This window comes from Ylistrum balloti, unplaced genomic scaffold, assembly GCF_031769215.1.
Source record: "Ylistrum balloti isolate Yb309-2 unplaced genomic scaffold, AGI_CSIRO_Ybal_v1 Utg369898, whole genome shotgun sequence".
NCBI lineage: Eukaryota > Metazoa > Mollusca > Bivalvia > Pectinida > Pectinidae > Ylistrum > Ylistrum balloti.
In genome coordinates, this window is record NW_026782027.1 from 89175 (window position 1) to 115322 (window position 26148).

Genomic DNA, 26148 nt, shown 5'->3' on the forward strand with positions numbered 1-26148 from the left:
AGTTCAAAATGAAAATGAAAATATATATTCAATTAAAGTAAGAATTCAGTATTATTTATATTATATTCCATAGGAAGAAACGTTAACATCGAACAGGTATATAAGACTTGCGTTCAACAGAAGTCGATGAAAGGGAATATTTTACGCACCAATGGGTGTGACAGAAAAGGATTGAGCTAAATAAGATACGATCGTAGTTTATATGATGATTTGTAGAGATCAGTGTAAGGTGTATATCACAGGCCACCGTGTAAGTAGCTGGCTCGCAGTCGTTAACAGTCATAGCGAAGTATTAGGAGAGTCGACATATATATATACATTACATAGCTGCTCGGGTATGTAAATAGTGTGGCTGAACAATTCTGGATGAAGTGTATTTAATCAATTGTTGTATGGAACTGTCCTATTTTGATGCAGTTTATTTTTGTATCGTGTAGTTTGAGAAGTGAAAAACGTGCTCAATGAATCTTTTTGCATCTGAAGGTAAAAAAGAATCGTGTAACAGTAGAAGTAACAAATGAAGAGGACAATGTGGACACATTACTAGATTTTCAACAGTGTGATTATATCATCTACCTTTTGGAGAAAATAAACAAACCATTAATTATTTAGATGAAATTGTGGTTTAAATAATCAACTTTATCAATAGTGATTATTTTCCCAATTATTTAACTTTGGAGTGATGCAGTTTTAGAAGTTATCTTGACATTGTATGCCACTAGATGGCGGCGGCGACTGCCGTGATGGGAGAAGGCACAACTGTTGGATCAGGAGATGGCGGGAAACCGCTACCCTCCATTGTTATTACAAGGTAGGTAGCACATTAGGGATGGCGTCTTCAGTTCCTTCTGAGTCACGTCTGTTCATACGGTAACAGTAGAGAATATCTCGTTCTCAATACAAATTATATCTTTTAAATAACATATGTGCTAAATAAGGCATGATTTGATGTAATTGAATAATTCTTTAGCAGGTGTCAGTGTGTGAAATTAAAGATATTCTCGGAAGATTGAACACTGACATATTGAAGTAAATTTTATTTGTATAAAACACAAATAATCACTAAAAATATATCTAATGTTATTGTCAAATGGAACTGGCATACCAAAAAGTCGTAAAGTCATTTTTCTCTGTATACAGAATTACCTATATTTGTATACATCTTATAATAGCAAAGGATAATTCATGTGGAGGAAACAACCCTTTAAATTTTCAACCGCTGACTATAAGATCTAAGCTTATTGGATTCTGTCTATATATAGATACTTACTTTAACTGAATGACCGTGGCTGACAAGTCTTATTAAAAGCGATATGATATGATGGATGTAGCTCCATTGCCGAATTTTCCTGTTCTTTTCTTTATGAGGAGAGTAAAAAGGTGTATGTTGTTTACATTGGTTACTTGTGTTGGCCATGATGATGTTTTCTCCAAGGCAACGCCCTTTTAAGTGTATCCATTCGTAGGCTGTGCGATATACTTCTCCGTTGTTCATTTACCTGACGAAATTGTGTTTTAATGGTGAATTATTTTAAAGAATTAGAAATGTAGGCGTTACCTTAATTGAAGACACCAAGATCCGAAAATATACTTAGCAGAGTAAATGCTACATACATAACACGTGACCAACAGTACTCTTTAAATTGTAATAGGTAAATTACATGGCTGAAAACCAAATTAAAAAACATAGCAATACATGACAACCGAATGTGTAACCAGGTAACAGCTGAATAACACATTGGTGTAACTTCAACTGATGACTTCCGTTAATCTTTTCAACACTTGGTGAAAACCTGTTATTGAGTTAATGTTTCGAAATCAGGTAGTATTGTCAAATACATTGAAAAAATGATTAAAAACATCATTTTTGTGTATTGTGTCATTGAATATATTTGGGTAATACGATGTCATATCATTTCGTCTTTTGTACGTCTCATTCCCGAATCATTTGATGTATGCACATGTAATTACTGTAAGGGATTGGAGGATATCAATATATGAAAAAACGGCATTCCTTTCAAAATAAATTAACATTTCAATAGTGCCCAGAAAGTTGAAGGCCATTCGTTAATTTGATTTTAGAGATGTTTAGAAGAGACATTGTTATTGATAAATGTATATGGCCATATTTTACAGATGACCTCAGAGCGGGTTTAACGGGGGTTTTTAAAGCTCATTATGTTGTAATACTATTATCAACCCAATAAACATTTAATCGTAACTCATTTAACCTATATGGATAGCGTCAAATTACAATTACAAAGAATCTGTATGACCGTTTACTTACTATCTTACTTAATGTTTACTTAATATACTTAATATGGAAAATGAAAAATGATAGAACTAACAAAAATGATATCAATATCAATTCTACGAACGTACGATGCGAATTTAAGAATAACATGATTTTTGCAAGAAATATTGAATTTTCAGAACAATGTATGTGTTGAGTCACATGGAGAGTAACTCTACAGGATATATATTTCATCTATTTATCAGATGTTATCACCAGTATATTTGTCCTAATCAATATCTACATATCAATATATATATATATATATATATGAGATCGCTTTCGCCTTCAATTCGATGATACCAAAATTATTGAAATCAATTTATTTAGACGATGAAATATGTCAAAGCGAAAACTTAAACCTGTCAGCAGACACCTGAAAAAAGTGTGAGGAGAATAAAACCAGTTTTTTTCTGGAAGGGTACGCGTCTTCCATTCCATCGACGACACTCGCCTTGTAACAACTTTAGAAAAAAAAACTCAAAATAACCATATTCATACTTTAAACCAAAAGTGAAATTTAATTTCTAACATCTTGGTTTTCTTTCATATATCGTCTTTTAAAGCTTACATATCCGGTAAGTTTCCCATTGAAACTGAATATCAAATAGGTTTCCAGTTTGACCCATTACTTACGAGTTAAGAAAAGAAGAAACAGCAGTATGATGCAGCTAAATTCATTATCTGTCTCTACTGTTTCTAATTCTAAATTTCTATTAAAAGGTGTTATTAACTGGTGTGTCTTTTGTAATATCTTTATTCAAACCGAATTTAAGACTTCAAAACTTATATGCTTGTATTCATATTAACATTTTTCTAATGGTAAACACGGAGCAAATTGTTAAGAAATTGACATCTACTAACCTGTCTTACAGATTTATACAATTACACTTAGGCATCAGTAATTGATTTCTGTAAAGTCTTTAAAATCTAATTGACCAGAACTAATTGATTCATTGGATTCTTTGTTCACGTATACCGAGCGTTGATATCAACAAGGGTTGTGTTGTATATTCAACCGGCTCTCGTATAACAGTTCTCTTTTAAGGTGAGTGAATAGCAGATAATAGAGCACGTCCTATGTGAATAAAATATAACACAGCACTTTGTCATCAATCATCGTCAAAAAGCCGTACAGAGTGTAGCATCATGACATGGCATATTTTAACGTAAAAGACGGAAGAGACTATGTAATAAAAAGACAGATTCAATAACCATCATAAAAACAGAATTGTGCATTATTAGCATAAAAAACCTTCAAATGATCATAATCATCACATAACGAATCTTCACACTATGCCGGCCCACTTATTTTTGATAAGTATTTTTATTGCTCAAAAACAGATAACTTATCTTTTGGTTTTAAATTTATCGATTTCGACCAATACAAATATCCTTATTTTCTAAACTTCCCACTCTACACCACTCTACACCCTATCATACCCTCCACACATGTCGTATTACATTTTACCAGTTTTAAGGAAACATATCCAGAATCTCAAGCGATATACAGGTTGGGGAAATCTTACTGTCGTCATAGTGATCTTACTGAGAAATAATCTATTATATTTCGATATGAAACTTAACGTATTTAGTGATTGCTTGTTTTCCTTGTGGTTCCGTTGTATCATAACTTGTTATCATTTGAGATGAACATGATTTACATAACACTTGTCGTCAAGGACGTAGACGACCCTTACCTTTCCGAAACGCTTGGTGTTATTCTCCTTGTATGTTTTCGGGAGGTGAATGTTTCTTCCATTCATAGTTTGTCCGGGTGTTATTGAATTTTAATTATGATCTTGTTGACCTGTTGGTATTTTCTTGTTGTCTTTGTACTTGTCAGGCGATCTACTGCAAAAGTTCGAGGGATTTTTTGCTTTCGGTATTTTCGATGATAGAGTGAAATTTGCTGAAAAATAAGATAGGCACTATTTGCTTGTATAATAAAAAGCGAAGCTCGAAAATAAGCTGGCCTGAAATAAGCCTATCCTGAAAATAAGCTTGTGACCCTATATAGATTTTTCCTACACAGATATTACATCAATGGTATTCTTAACAGTGGTATCTCAATTTTACTCTGTGTGTGCATGTGAAAGTTTCAAACTAAGGGATTACTGTCATTCCGGAGTTTCTAAAATATACAAGCTGTATCGATTTCTCTATATAGAACTGTTATAGAGAGGCTCATATAAAGAAGCATATTGCCTTTACCTGGCAGGGCTGTCCTACTGTACTCATAGAGAGGCCATTGAAAACATGTCAGACTATATGAACTATCATTACACACAAAAAGTATTTGTGACCTGGTGCACAACAAAAACTATACTGTAATGAATTCTTTTTGGTGCTTCAAATTTTATAGGTTAAATCAAAATATTGGGAAAAAATATATATATACTTGAAATAATCAACAGGTGTAGCGTTAATGCTACATGCCGTATATAACAGAAGTTAATTTACTGTATAGATTTAATGATAATTTAGACATTATTAATATCTTGTTTGTATTGCTATTTTAATGTTTAATGCATGTCATTCACAACTAATCTTTTACTTGGTTTTTTTTTCACTTTTTAAAAAAATTGCAGTTGATAAACATTACTGGTTGACTTAAATCATCGACGTAGGCAACGGTTTATTTCATTTGAATATTACATTTCAGAATATCAACATTTAACTGACGTCCTGTGAAGTACTTGAATAGGGACATTTAGAACAATGAATTTAGTTTTGGTATTAGTGGCCTTCCATCTAAATTTCTAAATTTCGTCAGTTTAAGTTTATCTCTGTCGTCTCCTAGGTTTCCAAATTTAACAATTTATCATTACTGACGAGATTTTAATTATTGGAACAGCTGTATGCTGCAGTTCAGTTTAATTCAAACAATATTTCTATTTATCTTACATATGGGATTGGCAAACAAGCTTTGAACTTAAAGCATATACTACTTTTTAAAGGTACTATTTACTTTTATGTCTTATGTACAAATTGTAAATAGGAATTTATATCTAGCTTATCCAAATGGTGTTAGTGTTACTATTAAAAAGTCGTTTTTACTTCTAGTCATTAATCGTATTCGACTGTATTTATATTATTGATCCACTCATACGTATGTTCATAACTCAATTACATCTATTTCTAAGAGATGTAACAATAGTTATCAAATAAAGTTTTATGTGTAAGAATAAAAATAAATCGTGAGTACCACGAAATCAATTGCCCGTGACATAATATAATTTTGAAACCCCCAGAAATCTGATCCCTATGTATAAAAACCACATGTCATAGGGATTTGTTCTTAATTTTGAAATGATAATTCTAATGTTACGTATGTACTTCGATTAGAAATAAATCATCACATTAACTCTAATGGCAAACATGACATACAGACATATAAACATCAACTCATTGTATCATCTTTTTAATATATAATTTGCTCCACATGTATTTGACATTTTAAAGTCTTAAAAACTGTCTTTTTCGATGTATAAGTAACTGACTAAGGTGATTTTATGCGTGATTCTAAATTAGTTGACTAGCTTTAGACACCTCATTATATAGACATATAATGCTGAACATTGAATGATAAATTCTGACGTCTTAAATCAGCAGGCGACACAGGTATCATACAAGGTGTTAGTAGAGGCTGCAGTGTATTTGACTGACAGCTGTATTGACCAAGGGATCAGAAGCGTTATTCATGGACAAGTGAATTGATTTAAGGATCACAGAGGCTTCTGTGTCCCCGACAAAAGACCACGATTTAGTAGGTCGTTAAATGGTTCTTAAAAATAGGAATGCATTGTAAACTTTTCCGTTAACCATATTTGTATAACATGATATACTGTATACCATGAATTATTGTGAGTACTTTTTACTTGTTTGGAGGGATAAATATTTTCGTTTTATAACGTGATTATATACATCAATATTTAATATCTTATTAGATTGGATGATATCTTCGTGGTTTGTCGATATCAATGAATACAAGAAAATTTTCTGTAACACAAATTTATTTTCTTCAATGTTATTTGTTTTGTGTGTCAATGATATTTTATTTGGTTACTTACAAACTAAACACAATGAAATTGCATGATTGTAGAAAAGTACTTTTATATATTAACAAGCAATTGTGGTAAAAAGGGTTATTTCCGAGTATAATTTATATTTAAAACGTTGGTACTTCGTAGATCACGGACGAGACTTTTGTCAGGTATCACTTGTCATTTGCAGAAGAGAGATTCTTCTTGGTGCTTTTATTCATCTTCACGAATTCATGTGGTGTGGTAAGAAAACATTGTTGAAATATGAAAGTTCATCTTTAAGATTGTTGTATGAATCCCTCTTCTATGATTAACCTAGAGATCTCAAACAGATTTCGACAAAATACCATGCTAACCTCTTTGCTGAATCCTGCACGAGAGGTTATCGTCAGCCTCGGGGAATGTAACTTTACTTAGATTGACAAAACTTCGTATTGACCTCAAAAATAGTTAATAATTGTACAAAAGTATAAGTAATACATATGCGTGAATGGTGCAAATGACATAAATGAACAACACTATTTGACACAAATTTAGATAAGCTACAGTACATTACAGCCAAACAGTGAGGCGGCTGAGGAAATACCAAAGTAATCCAAGGAAATGTCAAATTTTAGACGGTAAGGAACACTAACACCATAATTCAGTAAATCTCGTAATTTCCATATCTCTGAAGAAGGTCGTGTACATATGTACATACTGAACGTGCCACTATTCGAATGAATTAAAACGTGGCAAGCAGGTTACAAAAGGCAAGATGTTAAACTGAACTCCTCTTGTCTATATCATTGTTCTACCTGATCTGTGACTTAATGTTTACATATGCACAATAAACATTGGGGTTGCCAGTTACACTTATCGTGCAGTAATGGCGGACAGTCTAGACTACCAAGATCAATGGTCAAGCTGTCTGTATAACATAACGTTATGTGATTGACAGGTACTTCAGGGTGTGCTCGAATTTTGACATGTTGAAGTTGAATAAGTACAGTATTATTTAATCAGATGGTCGTCGGAAATACGATCAATCGGGTTTTTATATGTTATATCTGAGGATTTTTAAAATTTGTATGCGGAGTTATTTATTTTTCTAACATTGTAGTTATATACATTGATTTACATCTAAACTAAGATAAAAATTCACACGTTCCATTCCTACTGTTGAGGGCAAAGGTTCTGTTTCTTTCTGACAACTGAACTACCAAATCTATTTCATACATCTTTGGTAAATTGAATATCAGACACGGACAACAGGCATAACGACAAGTCAGATCAACATTGGTAGTCCGACTTGACTATATACATAGACTGACAAAGCTTCGTAGATTTGCCCTGTGGCAGATTATAAAAACACCGAACATCAATGACATATCCCTGTCTATTTATTTTGTTGGGTGTCGATTTTTTATGGGTCATGGTTTGAATACCATAGTTGTCGTTGGGTAATGACATTGGTACACAGTGTAATCTTACCAGGAGTCCTGTTACGGGTTTTCTGTAAATCTAATATAGTGGAAAGCTTTACATACTTGTCCGGTTTAATGGGGAAGTCGTCAGTTGTGAATATTTGATTTATTCCAAACTGCATCTCCACAAAGCTTTACATATATTTATATACACATATTGAAAACATATTCAGTAGTATTATTTTGTGAGGTAAAACCTGCTGTTTATCTACATCACAGAAATACCTCTTTGCGATATATTATACTCCAGGTGAGTTAGTCAATATACTGTATAATATATGACCAGATGAAGACAAGTCAATAAGGCTTGTTTGGTTTATTTGATATATTTGTTTGTTATTCTTATTTGCTTAGGGAATGTTGATGTTTCATTCACAGAAAGGACAGACAGTTTTTGATATTAGGCTTGCTGTTGTACATAAGGTAAATGGTGTGTGTCGGTTTAGAAATGTCCAGTGCTGTTCAGTCTATTGGAAGAACATATGTAGTACGCCGGAAATTGAATAAAATCGGATTGAAAAGTCATGCCTGCTCTGTATATTAAATCTTTTATACTTTTCGTTATATTTACTTGTTTGTCAAATAATATTGACGATGTCCATCTAACTGTATCATACATTTAAGATGTTGAGAATTATAAATTATAGAGGGTAATGACTTCACGGTGTATATACCAAGTAACCTCTGTAATATTTGTAAGTACTTAAACGACCCTGATTTTCAAATACAACAGATAATTTGAATGTTTGCTTGGGATACACTTAACATACGATACTTATCGTTTCTAACATATATATATATGGTGGTTTGTAAAAGTGGTTTATATACCCCGGAAATGGAAATAACTTTACACCAATATGAATTAAAAATTTAGTCTTTGTCGCATTCATCTATTAAAAATATTTCTAATCGTGTTTCATTAAATCTGTATTTGATTACACTTGTGACCTTAATGTGCGATATTTGAATAGTGAAGTTTTACCGAAGTCGGTCAAGTTTACTAGATCAACTGATCACATTTAATATTTGTACTAAATATCCATAGCATTTTCAGTAATTAAATTACTATCTTTGTGTACATAATTTCCACATAAAAAAGACCGGAAAGTGATTGCCGATTTAAAATCATTTTTAATTTGTTTTTTTATTGTCAAACATTCCACGCCGGTGATCTATATGTAAAATTTATTCATCAACAATGACACGGTATTCATTCTTTGTAGATTTTACGTTCTATATGAAAAGATAGGCAAGATGGCTTCGTTTAAATTAACCGAATAATTCCCTTTCATTTGAGCTATAACCATATCAATTACATACACGAGACGTATGTTAAAAGACGTCGAATCATTGTCCTCGTTGAGCTATTAAAATTAGTTCTATAAGGTTATGTGTATGCAGTATTTCATTTTTCAGCAGTTTACATTAATTGATAGTATTAAAATTGACAGCATCAGACGTGTCATTAGCAATTTTTTCAAATCAAAGTAAAAAAAAAGACTTTCTTTATATTACGTGAGGTATTTATTGATGTAATACATCATGCCAGCTTACTCCTCATATTGTCAGATAGCTGAATTAAAAGTAAAAGTTCTGAGATTTAATTTCACATGCACACATAAATACTTCGTCTCACGAAGAATGCTGAATCGTTAATCATTACTTTTTAATCCGAAGTTTTTGTTGCGGTTTTATTTTCGTTGATTTATTGAATACCATACAAAAAACTAGAAAATACCAACATGTCAACATAACTCCTGAAAAAGTACAAAGAGAGTAAAACAAGGTTTGCCCAAATGATAGCAGCTGAAATTAACACGAATCATTGCACTAGTTGATTTTATGAGTAATGTTAGCCCAAGACATCCAGTGTCAACGAAACCACGAAAATCGAGCACAACAAACATATATATCATAGCATAAATATCACCTCCTTCCCAATAGCGACATAACTGTCATATTCGAATAAAAAAATATAAAAGAAGTGAAAAATAACAGCCGTAAAACTGCCTTATCGTGTTAATGAGAACAAGATTTTGAATATCGAATAGATGTAAAATTAGAAGAAAAAAAACACGATGGAGTTACCCTTCAGAAGATGCATGTACAGCTACAATGTCCAGACAGTAAGCTTACTGACACATCAAAACTAGCAATATTTTGAATCAGAAGTAGGGAAGGGTTTAAATAGAATTGATAAAAACACACAAATACTCATTCTATGACCTATTTACCGATAGCAAAAATTCATTAAAAATTTGCATTTTTTTCATTTTTGGTCAGATTTCAGAATGACATTTGTATACTTCTTTAAATATATTACCATATATGTGTTGTTTATATGTTACAGGTCGCCCGACAACGAGGACTCACATCGACATTGGGCGGCTGAGAAAATCCAGGTTATTACTTTATACTTAAATAAATCTTGAAGTTACAAATAATCACTACATAATAATGATCAACATTTAATTGTTCGACATCTACAAGTTTAAGTTATAGATAGACAAAAAAGAGAAAATGTATATAAAAAGGGGGAAATGTATATAAAAAAGGGAAAATTTATATAAAAAGGGGGAAATGTATATAAAAAAGGGAAAATTTATATAAAAAGGGGGAAATGTATATAAAAAAGGGAAAATTTATATAAAAAAAGTGGAAAATCATATAAAAAGGACTTTCATACATTTTTTAGCAACAATTTATTTCAGAACTTCGTGATTATTTATTTGAAAACATGTATATATCAATTTGATTATCCATCTATTACAGTTGAAGTTGCTAACCTCAGGTGACAAGTACAGAAGTAATGTACTTTACAACCAAATTGAAGCATTTGAAGATAAGATATATCGGTGTCACGAAAATTTCAACACTGATTTGATGTACAAAATGTTCAAGGAATTAACAAAACGTATAAAAGGCTCTAAGGATATTCATACCATCGATGGACTTCGACAAGCATTCAAATCGGAAGCGAGACGAATACACATGCGCAATAGAAGCAGAAAACCGGGGTTTCAAACAAACATAGCACCGGATGCAATGATGCAATACTTTGCGTGGTTATTTGATTATTTGAAATACTTACGGGAGTTGCGGTCCAACTTTGTTGACCGAATCTTCAATCCATTGTTCAAATACTTCCTGGAAGTGGCTACTGCCGCCCCAGACCGAGAACGGTCAGTAGACTCGGCCATGTCCGTATCAAACTTAAGTTTAGTATCATACAGTTCATTTGATAGTGGACTGAGTGGACTGACCGGTCTGTCCGGCTGGAGTTCATTCGCATTATCTGACGCGGAAAGCGAAGCATCATCCGAAGACATTCACGAGACCCGGAAGCGGATGTTGTCACGTGCAGCTCTTCTTTTACTGGGACGCGAATTCCGGGATATCAAGAATTTGTATGACAATACTGAAATAGAGAATATTGCACAGAGGCTGTCTCTTCTAAAAGAAAGAATTGATTTCTTGTTAGACAACGAAACAAGTATAAATTATGAAATGTTCAGCCAAGATAGTGAACAGGCGATACATCACCTGAAATTGAAAAATGTAAAAACGCATTGTTTACTTCGTGTTTTACCTGACGTACTTGTGAAATTTCAGAAAGCGGCCTGGCTTGCGAGGCGCTGGTTAAGGCTAGACGATAAAAAAACAAAAGATGTGAACGAAAAATTGGACAAATTAGCTACAATTGAAGAACAACTGTCGCGGCGCCTCTCCGTTCTATCTAAGGATATTTCTCGAAGACAGCAGGAACTAGACAACGACCTCACGGAACTCCAGCGGCTGATGAAGCGCGAGGAGCGTTCCAACGAACTCCATCTTGCTATCCACGAAACTGAAGAAAGACGACTCAAGCTTGAAGCAAGTCTCGAAAAACTAGAATCCGAGAAAAACGATCTTGCCAAAAATATTCAATCTGCAGTTCGATACCGAAAACAGTCTGAATACAAACAAATGCGGACGATGTATGAGAGAAACAGGTTACAACGTTATGCCTTAGAGCGACAAATTGCTACAGTGAAATTTCACCAGAATCTGGTACAAAAAGACATGCACATTGAACTAGAGGTCAAACCAGATCTTATTCACTTCACAAACGATGTTCAGGATCGTTGTGAGGAGCTGGAGAAACTCTTAGAGCGTGAGAAGAAAGAGAAAAGAACTTTACAGGCGGCCTTGCTTCCCGTTGTGAGGGACAAAGAAATGTTGAAAGAAAGATTAAGTGATAGCGGAAGTATGGCTCCTTCCCCGATTCAAAACAATTACGTAGCCGAATACGTTGGCAGTCGACATATGCACAAAACAACCAATGCCAAGTACATCAGATCTATCGAGAATGGCCGAACTGTTCCCGCAAAATTACATGATGGGTTTAAGAGTAATACAACGAACCCAAATAACAAGTTATCGGCTGATTGGCCCTGACGATCACATACCAAGTAAAGCATCACTATCATTGCCATAAACGAAAGAAAATGATTATCAGTCTCCCGTATTCCTAGCATACACTCTATTCCATAGGACAGACACATTTACTTTTCATTTTTTTTTTTTTTTTTTTCAACATTTCACCTTTTTATCATCACAAACTGCTACACATATCTTAGCCGATGTCGTAAATTTTCGGATGTTAAGAGAATGTATTATTTCATTACAATCTTCAGCAGCACAAGCAATGCTTTTTATCATCTACATTTTTCATTTGATCATTCTGTTCACATGATTTTACAGGAGTTTCCTTAGCATTCAGATATTGAATCACATATTTTTTTTCTTTTCTCCTTCTTTTTTTATTTATTTATTTATTGTTTTATTTATTACTTTGTTTTTATTGTTTGTCGTGCTTTGTTTTCGTTATTGTGGTATTTTTTCTTTGGGTATAAAAAGAAATTTTACACCATTTTCAAGCGATGTTGACAGCTGAATCTACATCGATGCTCTAGAATTATGATTTTGTAATATAATCGATATTACATTTGATTTTAAATTGAAGAACATACCAAGTTGCATAAAAACTACTTTGATTATAAGAAAAGACTATTCATTTACTAAAAATAAAATAAAAAACAGCAATGTTCTTAAATCGTTATTACCTGACTCAATAGAAAAATTGTTGTTGAGAGAGAATTCAGCTATCATTAACAAGATGAAATATCGTGTCCTGTTCATTTTAGTGCCTGGTACGTACTACAACAAAATCAACAGAACATTGTATATATGGTAAACAGCATGACTGCGAAACATCAGCTGTTTTTTCTTTTTCAATAGTAATGATTTCAGGAGTTGTGTAGAAGATCGGATTGTCTTCAAAACATCATTTTTACGTACATTGTAAGACATTTTCATGACATAATGGCACAATGTGGTTGTATCTGTTTCTTAATATACATATTTTCATATTTAGAATGTAATGCTTCCTAAACATGCATGTATAGCCCTTGGCGATAAGATGGTTACTGTAAAGATTTTATTCTTCGGGGGCTCTTTTCTTTAATTTCGACGCTATAATGTAATCGTGAAAGTAATTATTTCTTGAAAAAAATTAAATTGATGACGTGGTATTACTTGCGATACATAAGAAAGAACCCCGAAAATCATAATTTTCAAAACACAATTTCGATGAAACCGAGGGAAAATATGAACAAATGAAAGACTTATGAAGTTATTCCTGAAAGAGTTAAGGGGGAATAAGGATAGAATAGACCAGATACACTGTACCATGTTGACTGTTAATTAGAAAAAAAATCATTTCATTTGCGAATTAATTTGCACGGAACTTTATCCGCTAATTCTATTATAACCATACCATATTAATATTTCAATTTTAAGTATTCACATGAGCCCGTTTCATTTTTTTATTAATGACACTATTATCATCGGAAGCTATATACAATGTACATGTTTATTTATTGTAAAGTACTTGTAGTTTGCCACTTAAGGTACATCGCCTGGTGTGCTAGGAGTATGATACCCAGAGGTCTTGTAGTTACAATGATCCAGGTTTGTGTCTACCGTTATACATGCACTATGTAATCAACTTATTTACATAGGAGAAATACACTGAATATTGTATGAAAAGGATCTTATCGCGATTTAAAGACTTGTCATGTCGAAAAGTAATTTATATTTCACTTGAAATCTGCTAAATACCATTTCTATTGACAGAGTCTATGTCAATATAGACAAAGTATATATTATCTAAGTCTAGCTATTGACACCGCACACCATTCAAACTCATAAACCCCCTAGAATTTATATCATGAACAAATTGACGCGCACACCTTCATGTACACTGTACTTTGTTATCCTAAAAAGGGTTCAATTCACGGACGGAGCCATCAACTAATACATTTCACAATTTAAGCATAATAAGCCATTTCTACACAGGTAACATATAATTTCCATTTCCAAGACTATTCGTATTTTTTTTAAAAGCCAAAATATTGTTGAAGAATTTGTTTACTTTTCATTTTCTTTGCTTGGTGTTTAAAGGTACATCGGTTGTATAGTTTACATGTAATAGGGTTAGAGGTATGTTGGTGTTATCAAACTGCGTGAAAGCATTGTGAGGTTGGTGTAAAATTAGATATTGTCCTGCAAAATAAAACACGTGACCTTAGTGTTAACTCGGCCTTAATGAAAACACGATTAGTTATGGTAAAATTACTTATAGAAAATCCGTCTTTCTTCTGACTAAACTGTCAAGTCTACGGCATTTTAGTTAACATGTTGGTTTGTTGTGCTTTGTCGAGAATTCACATGGTTCAAATTATGTATCATCCAAGTAATATTCCTTAACTGTAGGTCAATGCTTTGATGAGCGTGAACTCACTGTGTTCGTGTTTACTTTCACATAACGTTATCTTGAAAACTGTACACACTTGATAACACTAAATAAACAGCTGAAATATCGTGATTAATTTACGAGATATGTATGGAGGACTGATTTTTTTGGCCCAAGACAGAAACACTCTGTGACAACGAGGCTACAGGAACAGGCAAACTACACAGGCCGTATTTACTAGTTGCAGTTGCTGAGAGTTTATTTAATCAATATAGAATAACGGGTTTTTTTATTTTTAATTTGTAGCGATGTATATTTCTCGTGAGGCGGTATGTTAACAACAGTGTTGATATTAGAAGTATGATTGGTTCACAAAAAAATATTTACATAACATTACATGTATCACACAATCTGCACATGTCCTTAATTGGCAATATCATTTTACCTGGTAATCATATTTGCACGATCTATTTCATATCTCCCAAGTGATATAAGTATAAATCTTTTATCTATAGTTTTAATGATTGATTATTGATCTGGATTATCTGCAGTCACTGTCATTTATTACAAATTATATTCCTAGCTGTACTTGGAACTCTTTTTTTATAAATACCGAAAGAAGTCATGCGCCAGTGTCATCTAGCGGAGAGGAACAGAATTACAACATTCAGGTCATATTTTGTAATTACGATATTTGTAACCTTTTTAATTGTAGATCGTGTTTTTCATTCATAAAATATTTATTGATATACTTATTAAAATGGTGCATATCAATTATTTGTAAATTAAATCAATTTCAAAAAGTATGCTTTTATTGTGTTGTTTTAATTTAACATATCACTCACTCACTCATAACATATACGCAGTATTTATTAGTCACTGGAGAAACCAGTTTCTACCGTGCATTTTCTGCAAAGGAAATGCGAATTTCTAGTCTGAAGGTAAGATTTTCCAGGCCACAACAATCGCATGACGTCATGAGTCCCAAGAAAAGAGACTTTTTCAGCGATAAAATAAGTTAGCATAAGAAAAATATGATACAATAATCGACTCCGTAATTCAATGTTACGTCTTTCGATCTTCGATCTGCTTGGCCTCCAATCCACGAGTTGTTTTTAAGAATATTAAAATCTTTGATATCGCTCTTGAATATCGCTTCCATAGAAAACTGTGAAAACGACAGGTCAGATCTGTACCATATTACAGTACTGCGACTACCCGCGAGATTTGACTTTTCGTAGCCGAAATCTGGCAAGGGACCGTTTTGTTACAAATGGTTCCCAGGTGGTTGTTGAGTAGGGGTTGGGAATGACTACTTTCCTTAGAGATCTGTCATCTTGGCAAACTATCATAATCTTGCTATGTTGTCATTTGCACTGACGAATTTAGAATGATAGAGAGATCCTACTGTGAAGAGATCAACTCATGAGTGAGAACAATTCTATTTTATTTGTGGTGGAATTGTACTTCCGGATTGGTTGTCAGTTTTTTGTTTTTTTTTTTAACATTTTGTCTACACATTTAAGCGCACTATGATAGATATTAACTGTATGCCTAACAATCGATCCAATATTTACATTTTACAATAAAATTATCTTCTTTTAAACTACCATTAACTGGTAGGTACAGTGAGAATACATGGTCAGTATCTTAAAATATAAGCTGTATTTTGGCGAGCCACTTTTGTCTTTCTCCGCCCTCGCCAAAATGCAGCCTATTGTTCAAAACACATATGAAATCGCCTTTTTCAGCAGTTATTATTATTGTTTAATGTAACATCTAATCAAGTTGAGAAAGTAAGTCTACCAAATTAACTCATATGCAAAAAATACAGCCGTTTTTCGTCACTGCCGAATACAGCAAAAATATACATAACAGGTGTAATCCAACAGTGCCAGCTGCATAATATATATATATAGAGAGAGAGGCCATTTTTATTATTAACAAGACATAATCTCTATTTTTAAAAGTGAAATTGAAGGGATGCTTGACGTCATTGTGACCAAATATAAATTAGCTGAGAGTGGTACAAAGTACATGTTATCAAACTCGGCGTAAATATAGCTGGTCAGATATTCGAAACAGCTTCATCCTCGGTATTTTAAAATTGTAATTGGTTTTGGATCTGCTTTTCACGAAATATGCTCCGGTGTGAGCTCACGATTAGACTTGTGTAACCTGTCTTTTGTGTGTACAAAGAGAGATAACTCTCAAATATTTCAGTCCACTAACCGGAAGTTTACATGTTACACAACACAAGACTCTGTGTACACACACGAGGCCGGTAAACTTTGACCGTGTATCGTTATCTCATTGTTTTGATTGGTATGCTCTTCGACATGGGGAGCTCTTTAGGCAAGGCTGCGGCGGTAGACTTCGGGATCCAGTGGGCATGCTGGGCGGTAGCTGCGGTTCTTCAAACGGAGAAATTCTATGACTTAGCAGGTAGGATAAATCATTGTTTACATTGCCTAGACAATCGATGATGGATTTGAGGTCAGATTTCGGGCGACTTACTGTTTTGTGCACCACACGTACTGTGGCCACCGTATGATATCAAGGCTCATTGCAGAACTATGTGCTAAATTGCGGAAATATGATGAGTAGATGGTATATCAGTATATATGGACAGCGTTCGTTGTTAGAACGCAGTAACAGTACTGATAAATCAACGTTCAAGAACAATTTTATCATCTATAGCATCTTGTTTCCTCCATGTGTCCTACATTTTAAACTTTATGGCCTGTTTGTAACATGATTACGCATTTATTGTTTACCAGGACAAAACTTCTTTTTAAAGTCTCAAGTTACACCCGTGGGATTAAGATGAAACTTGCTTGGAATGATTCTGTAATGGCACAGAAAAAAATTTCTGGCACGCAGCAAATTTCAACATGTTCTACACAGAAGTTTGTTTCATTGTAATGTGTAACTAGTGGGAAAGGTTGGTCGATCATGAGTGTTTTGTTTAAACATGAGTGTGTACTGTCGTTGATGTAGACATATTGGTATGTGTAGCTAAGACGATAAGATGCATATTCAAGGACACTTGTAAATCTCATAGTATACTCGGTCTGATATTTCATTACCATTCACAATTTGAAATAACAAAAGTCTTTATTTATTTATTTATTTATTTATGTATTATCATTTTATTTTATTTTTCAATGATTTTTTAAAAGAATATCTGTTTATTTGTTTATTTTTCTTAGTTAACAGGAAGGATAAAGAAACGCCTTTAATTGTAAAAGATTTTGTACTGATTGAACATAGCTGTATAAAAATAATAGGAATAATAGGGCTCCTTTTGTAATCCCCAAATATATGTTAAGAATCCCTCATTCGTTACAAAAAGCATATCCACACCCGGTGTCTCTAAATTACCATTCGTTCTTTTCCATTCAAAGTAGTGTTGATTGCTGTCTATCACCAAGACGCGTGATCGCCAATACATTTGCAACCAATAATTGTTTTTACAAATAGGCCTCGGGTGTCCCAACTTTGAAGACGAGCATTCACAATGCTTATTAGAAGTAGCACTCAACAGCAGCTCGCTACGCACTTTGGACTTAATACAAAGTGACTGTAAGTCGGTTAATTTTATTTCTCAACGCCACGGGAAGAGTTGGTGACGGTCCTAGACCTGAACGTCCACGTGTAACTTCGTGACGTTATGATGTGACAGGATCCGAGACGGCAATAAATGTAATTGGTAATGGAAACCGTCGAATGCTCCCTCCCCTAAAAAATAGACTGCGAAGGGCAGTATGTTGGTTTGCAATTGACCTCTCAACATCGAGCACGTTATTTCGATCAGATGGCAGTCAACTTGACAGATTTGGAGTGGATCGATTATAGTTTGGAGAAGAATTCCCCATGACTGAAAGACACCTTTAGTGATCATCAACGGAAATGGAACGGCTTTACGCTATCGAGATGAAAACGCATTGTCACACGTTTACAGAAATTTGTTGTAGGGAATTTCTCGCAACCCAGGACATCGTCCCTATTGATTGGTCTCCCTCCATATAATCCAGATTTGTCCACAATCGGACGCTTGAGGGATGAATTAAACGGAAGAGTTCAGAATCGTGCAAATGTCAAAAATGTCCTCCCCCAATTGGCCGACACTCTTACCGTGGATTGAAGTAACAATCCTCAACAGATTGTCCATATGAACTCCATGACACTCAGAATAAGAGGCGCTACAGCTGTTCGGGGAGGGCACACACGATATTAAGGATCGGTCTGACAACTGTTGTTATTTCAGCTATACTGTACATGCAGATATATAGCTAAGTTTAATAGAAGGGATAAGAAAACGAAGAAACTAACAAATTATTTGAAATAGAATATTAACCTTAATACACTTATTCAGTACAATAATCGACAGATATGGCGGTAATTGCAACAAGACAAAATATTAATTGTAGATTATCATTGACCACACCATTTAAAGTTTATAATGAACTTGAACTTAGCGAGTATTTTATATAAAACCTGTTGTAATGTTTTGTGTTTTTGTAGGTTTATCTTGATACTTCTGAGAGTGTGGAGTCAGAATAAATTTTATGCATCGTCGAAATATAAAGAAAGCGGACAAAGAAAATATTATGTACATTGTATTAGGTACTGTAGAAAGGATTTTAGCCGACCTATGCAATATTGTTACTATAATTAGGATGCATGTCATTTTCTGGTATCGAAATGTTACACTTCAAGTGATAAATCGATTTTCACCCCGGTAGAGGTTGATATCTCATAAAAATGATAACGGTTCTATGATTTTCGTTGTACATCCAGCCAAATTAATTACTGTTCGCAGGATCAAGCACATTTTTCTACTTGGCACTGCAAAGTCTAAGATGGAACAACACCTACTTCACCAGACAGAAGATCAACACTGGAATGGTCATGACGTGGTCAGCCAGGTGTGTTTATTTCACGTTTGACCTATCTTCTTAATTCAAGTATATTTTACAATTTCAGGTGCCACCTCAGACGGCCAGAAGAAATTTAATCTTTATTATGATATTGAAAAACGAAAATCAATCATTGTTTTGTTTACATCCAGCATTCTTGGTAGAGGCTCCCATAGGGTCAGGCACTATACTCTATCTTGCTCTTCTGTCTCTGAAATGGAACAAAACCTACTACAAACGACAGCGTATTGTGTCGTGGCTAGCCGCCACATGGGGCTTCAGGTGTGTTTGGTATCTCTGCGAGTTATCTCCCTTAAATAAGTGCTTTGCGAAAGAACATAATTACTTAACGGCCAGATCAGCGAACAGCGAAACAGAGGCAAGGGTCTTTTGACAGAGTTCGAAAATTAATTTGTCCAAATAAGATACATATTAATCACAGGGGACTTTTCTTAGACATTCAGAACATGCTTCATATTTCCTGAAAGTCAAATTTACAAATTGTAATACCGTAAAAATACTGTTTCGATATGGCTCTCTATGTACATGGTACAGAAATGTTTTTACCATTGCAAGCTTTACTTTGTTTTCAACGTAAACTTCATTACTTAACATAATTTGAAAACTATTCTCAATTATCTATTTTTTTTTTTTTTTTTTTTCATTTTTTATTTCTTTTTCTATTGATATAATAATTTGAAAGGAATTCTACTTTATTTATTTATTTATCTATTTATTGTCGTTTACTTTATTGATGATTAAATTTTCCTTTACAGGTTAGGATTATTTTTATTTACAAGGATCCTTAAAGAGGGACAAGATCGTCGCTTCAATAAAGTTAGAAATAAACCTAGTACATTCTTTATCTACTGGACCATTCAAGGTAAGGATATGTCTTGCTTAGTTGTGTCATTCAAAAGCTTCTCATCAACACGGCATTTCTTTGTCACTTATGGGACAGAAGTCTGTACCATGTAAATACTCCGAATTCAAAATTAATTTATCCTTGTTTGAAACAGTAAATTGTTGATGAGATCCTATTCTTTGGTAATGAAATGTCAGTATTTCAGTACAGCTGAACACATCTCTCGCAAAGAATATTTTCTGTTACATTTTTGAAAATTCTGAGAAGCAAAATGTTATTTCAAAGCATGTTATGTTAACATGACTTTGACAATGATTACATAAAAAATTCTCAAAAGTATTTTAAAACTTTGGAAGGGAATCAAAAGCGTTGTAAGTGTCTTAAGATGATTAAAATCAGGGTATTAACTTGTGTCGTTGCGTGTCCAACTCACTGACATGGAGTGTATTTCTGTTTGTGTGGTTGGTTAATTTATTTCCATTTGTCTTGGTGGATCTTCTTGATATATGATATAGAAACGTCATTGCTTTCCTGACTTAAAATTACACATTATCCGAGATGCAGATTAAACAGAATACACACCAGGGAATAGAGCCTTTTAATACAAATTCAGATACAGCAAAACAAACAATGAATTAAACTACATCATACAGCTATTTCTTCCTTCAAAGACCCACCGTGATGGTAAGGGCCTAAAATTTCAAACTAAGGAGGCAACAAAAATCCTTGATTTGTCTGTTTCAGGGGTATGGGTGTTTGCTACCCTTTTGCCTACACTGATCCTGAATAGTAAAAAAGAGGATAAACCGCTGACACGACGGGACTATATAGGTTACGGTCTATGGGCTGCTGGTTTCTTATTAGAAACCATAGCGGACCACCAGAAATCCCAGTTTAGAAGTAACCCTGATAACAATGTAAGTATTACAAGACAAAGTATGTTTGCAATAAATAAGATATTACATGTCTTTGAAATATTAATCATAAGCATTAAAAAAACTATTTTCAGCCAAAGATTGGAAATATTAATCACAAGAAAAAAAAAACTATTTCTACCCAAAGATTTCAAATATTAAGCATAAGCAATAAACCCTATTTCCACTCAAAAGATTAGTATGAAGCAGAATGGGGAGGTATTTTTTTCTTTTCCCATTTTGACCAACAGTTTGGATTACAGGCCTAATATTGGAAACAGATATTGCTCTTACACCTGTCTGTATGGAGTATTTGACTTTTCTTTTTCTTCACCTGAAACAATTCTTTAAAACATTAAGAAAATAAATAGTCTACTGATGAAATTTAGCTCAGATTACAAATTACAATTGCAAAATATTTTTGTATTCTTTGGCATTTCTTTAAATAATTATAATTATATTAAAGTCATATTTGAATCAATATTCATGTATATGTACTGCTGTTATGAACCAAGATCCTATGATATGGTGTGAAATACAGTATTTTAATTTCTGTTATAGAACAAATTTATAAACCAAGGTCTCTGGCGGATGGTCCAATACCCAAATTACCTAGGGGAGATAATGATGTGGTCTGGGCTATACCTGTCCTCGTCCTCTGTCCTTAAGGGCTGGGAACACGTGGGTGTTTTGTCACCCATATTTGTAGCCTACCTCCTCACAAACGTCAGTGGAATTCCATTACAGCAGCGTTCAGCCATGAAGAAATATGGATCCGACCCTGCCTACCTTGAATATCTGAAGACAACTCCAAAACTTGTACCTTTTATTTGGTAATGTGCCATGATATTGAACATATGTGTGCATCCCAGGTTTTAAACATGACTGGGAACAAACCATATCCAGATGCACATTTGTAAATGCTAAAGGAGTTATGAACTATCAAGCGAAAGCAAAAGAAATTACGCTTGTGAATTTACCATACAGTCCAATAGGATTTTATGGACATTTTCTGGGACATATATAGATACTTTGTATTTATCAATCAAGACAGAGAAAGTTTGTGTTAATTGGTAATGTATTGTTTACCATTGAAAGTTCAACTTTACATTGTGGCTATTGTCAGAGTAAAATTCATGATCTATGCATTTAAAGGGCGTTATTACACACCATTGTTTATATGTTATATGTCAGTACATTTAAATTTGATACATATGTTTGATACATAACATTTGTTACATATCTATTTTGTATAGCAATGTTTATATATATCGGGAAAAAAAATCATGTGGTTTGATAATTTTTTCCAAACCTTGCAATCGGACAGTAGTGAATTATTTATGTCTAAAAAAAGACGTCTCGGCCATAATATGTATTGCAAAACAATTGTACGTAGTATAATGTCAGGTGTACCATTCATTTTACCTTAATATTCCGCCATAAATTTAGGGTAAAATCTACATTCGTCAACATTTGAAATGAAGGAGGTATGTTGATTGCTGATGAATTGTCACAACCATCTTCACTACTTCTAAACAATGTCTATGAATTGTTTTTGTGACCATTTTCTTGAGGTGTGTAACGTCAATAAAATAGATGTTCTTATAACACTTCCATTATGTATTAGTGTATGATATTCGATGACTGCATGGTCACCTTCATCAGACAAATGACCAGTGTGGGTCGTACTAGCACTGACGTACGTAGTGTAGGAGATCTACACGGTCACCATCAGACAAATGACCAGTGTGGGTCGTACACGGTCACCTTCATCAGACAAATGGCCAGTGTGGGTTGTACTAGCACTGACGTACGTAGTGTACGAACTTGTCAGGAATCATCCAACTTTTTCGGCTGTAATAATAAAAATCATATGTACACTAAGGCCTAAAATTGTATGAAAAGATGGTAAACAGATTATAGACCAAAAATACACCGGATGGTAACAATGTACTGTAGTCGATTGGGCAACGCTTTGTCGAACTCTTCGTTATAGATGTGCGAGAGTATGTGGTCCCCGTCATCTCTGTTTAATACTGACCCGCTGCGACGTATTCAAATGGCTTGGGACATATATCATTCATAGTCGCCCAGAGCAAGACCGGTCATGGTCATCTCCATATATAAGACATTATGGATTACTAGAATTTGTGTTACAACAGCATACTTTGCCTTCCGAAATATCCAGTGTCTTCCATTGTATACTCACGGAGCTCTCTGAGAAAGAGGCTGTAGCCACGGCCCTCGTAGAATGCAAGCCCAAGAAGCGGTATGTTGATGTGATGAAATATTGGAAATAGTCAAAAAAGGGTAACAGAAACATTTGACTGAGCATGTAAATACTGTAGATAAACACAAACAGGCGCGCCGGGGGACCAATACCTCAACTGTCGATCGCACCACCCCTTGCACTTAATGTTGGGCGTTGCACGACCCTTTCGCCTCAGATGTGAAATCATTGTCACAGAAGAACAAGGCTAAAAGCAAAAACAAAATCCTATCCGTAGCGCCATGAAAACATGTGGATATCCTAATTGAGCATTCCAGAAAGTACACAGTGAATTTGATAAAAAGCAAATAAGAGACGAAACACCAAGAAAAAGTACAAAACGAAAGGACAAGGAGTCATCCCTTACATCAAAGGCCTGTCAGTGACCATTCAGATGATTTACCTAGGTTATGCCATAACAACATCCATGAAACCTCCGAAATAGTCTCTTGTCCATCCTAAAGATAAAACACCAAAAGAGAATGCTGCGAAACATTCACTATATCAGAGCGAAAACATTCTCGGTCCCACATCAATAAATCTACACTTACAGATAATTTTAAACATCAAAATCATATTGACCGAGAGAACTAAAAGAAAGTCGGCAGGGAAAACAACTTTTTCAGGTGGTTGGTTAAGTAATTGAATAAGATAAGAGACAGCAGGTCGTACTAAACAGGAACAAGGGGGTGGGGGGAATCTCGCACATCTATGATCAAGTGTTAAATAATGCGTAGCCGAATTGACTTAAGTACATTGTTACCATCTTGGGTATTTTTTGGTGTATGATCTACCATCTAGTCACACTATTTTCGGCCTTAGTCTATGTAGGATTATGATACAGCCGATTCTACACCATTATGGTTGATATATAGGAACATTAAGTAGTACTATCTTTGCTTATGACTTTTTTCATTTCGATGAAAGCAATGCAGTGAACACACTCTTATTAACCTTATACCTGATAATTGTTTTCACATGCTTCATGCTTGATACCAATCAATGCACTGCAAAGGTTTTAGGTCATCTGACCCGAAGAGTCAAGATGACCCTATAACAAGCGTGTTTTGGCCGTCGTCGTACGTCGTGCTTATACTTTTTCTTTAAAACCCTACTCCTCTTTCATACCAGGATTTATTTCTACCAAACTTGGTTTGCTGCATCGTTGGATGAGGGTTATAATTTCTTGAATCAGACTTATGATTCCATCCCCAGGGGTCGAAGGGCGGGGCCCAAAAGTGGGAGGTGCTGAAATTAGATTTAAAAATCTACTCCTCCTTTCTGCTGGGTGGATTTCAACTAACTTTGTCCTGATTCATCAGTTAGGGGAGGCAATTTTTTCTTGAATTTAGGAAAAGAAGACGATATTTTGCTTCAAAACGTTACTTCCCTTTTGATATCTGAATGGATTTCAACCAAATTTGGCCTGAAACATGATTTCAAGTGAAGACTAGTTTCTTAATGGCAGAAGTTTCATTCGATCCCTAGGGATTTAGGGGCGGCACCCAAAAGAGAAATTTGTCAATATTTTGCTTCAAAACACTACTCCTTTTTAATGCTAAATTGTTTCAATAAAATTTGGTCTGAAACATCATTGAGATTAGAGAATCATTTCTGATCTAGAGAGTTAATTCGACCTGTAGAGACTTGGGGGCAGGGCCCCAAAAATGGAAGTTTGATAAGATTTTACTACAAAATGCTGCTCTTTCTTAATGCTAGAATGCAATTCAACCAAATTTAGGTGAAAACACCACTGGGAGTGGGGAATCATTTCTTAGTTTCAGAGAGTTTATTTGAGCCCTAGTGACTAGGAATGACCTTGATATGCTTGAAAGAATCAAATATGTTAAAATTGTAGATTTTCCCTGTTGGGGTGTTCGGGCAAGGCAAACATTCACGCACAAATGACCGGTAAAAGGTCAAAAGGGTTACTGATATGACTTGATATAGCATATCAGAGTGCGGTAGGTACGCTTATCTATGTTATTTGATGTCGTATGACGAACAACAATTCTTTGTTTTATTTAAAGAAAATCAGCTGTTGCATCCTTTACTTTATTTCAACACAAACGTGATAATAATCTCTTTGAAGTAAGAAGTACTGATTGATATTATGCACGAACTGTCACACCCAAATAGCCTTAATTATTCACTGCACAGATGTTTCCACGTACATGTGTTCGATATTTATATAATAAGTTTATACATGTACATTATCTATAAAACCGCATCTAGATACTAACATCGGAATGAATTTCGTATGTTACACATTTAACATCACCGATATTTTATTCCTTCCTCAACCTAAATCTTTTTTAAAGTAGTCCATGGTCTTTATCCATACCAAAGTAAATAATAATAAAGAGATAAAAACCAAAAGCAAACATCAGATGGTCATAAATTTGAAATCTTTGAAAGCACTGGTTTTGAGCTTTAAAAAATTCACGTCACGTCGTCAGCTTGACGTTTGATGGGATTCATACATATCGTCTCCTTCTACTAATATAATCCAAGAAAAAACATTTCCGTGAGCTGGACATTCTTGACACCATCTTAATATCTGCTTTCTTGCAAATG

The 26148-nt window shown here is 34.2% G+C and overlaps 2 protein-coding genes across 2 annotated transcripts; both read left to right on the forward strand.

Annotated features, from left to right (window-relative positions):
- The first annotated feature begins 722 nt into the window (after nucleotides 1-722).
- LOC132546609 (uncharacterized) lies at nucleotides 723-12242 on the forward strand. The gene is made up of 3 exons (XM_060210332.1): nucleotides 723-811; nucleotides 10156-10207; nucleotides 10578-12242. Exons 1-3 carry the CDS (start codon nucleotides 723-725, stop codon nucleotides 12240-12242), a joined length of 1806 nt encoding a protein of 601 aa, XP_060066315.1.
- A 4635-nt stretch (nucleotides 12243-16877) lies between these two features.
- LOC132546606 (uncharacterized) lies at nucleotides 16878-22910 on the forward strand. The gene is made up of 5 exons (XM_060210329.1): nucleotides 16878-17046; nucleotides 19427-19532; nucleotides 20300-20406; nucleotides 21133-21305; nucleotides 21864-22910. The coding sequence occupies exons 1-5, from the start codon at nucleotides 16929-16931 to the stop codon at nucleotides 22137-22139; spliced, it is 780 nt and encodes a 259-aa protein (XP_060066312.1). The 5' UTR covers nucleotides 16878-16928; the 3' UTR covers nucleotides 22140-22910.
- Nucleotides 22911-26148: the final 3238 nt, after the last annotated feature.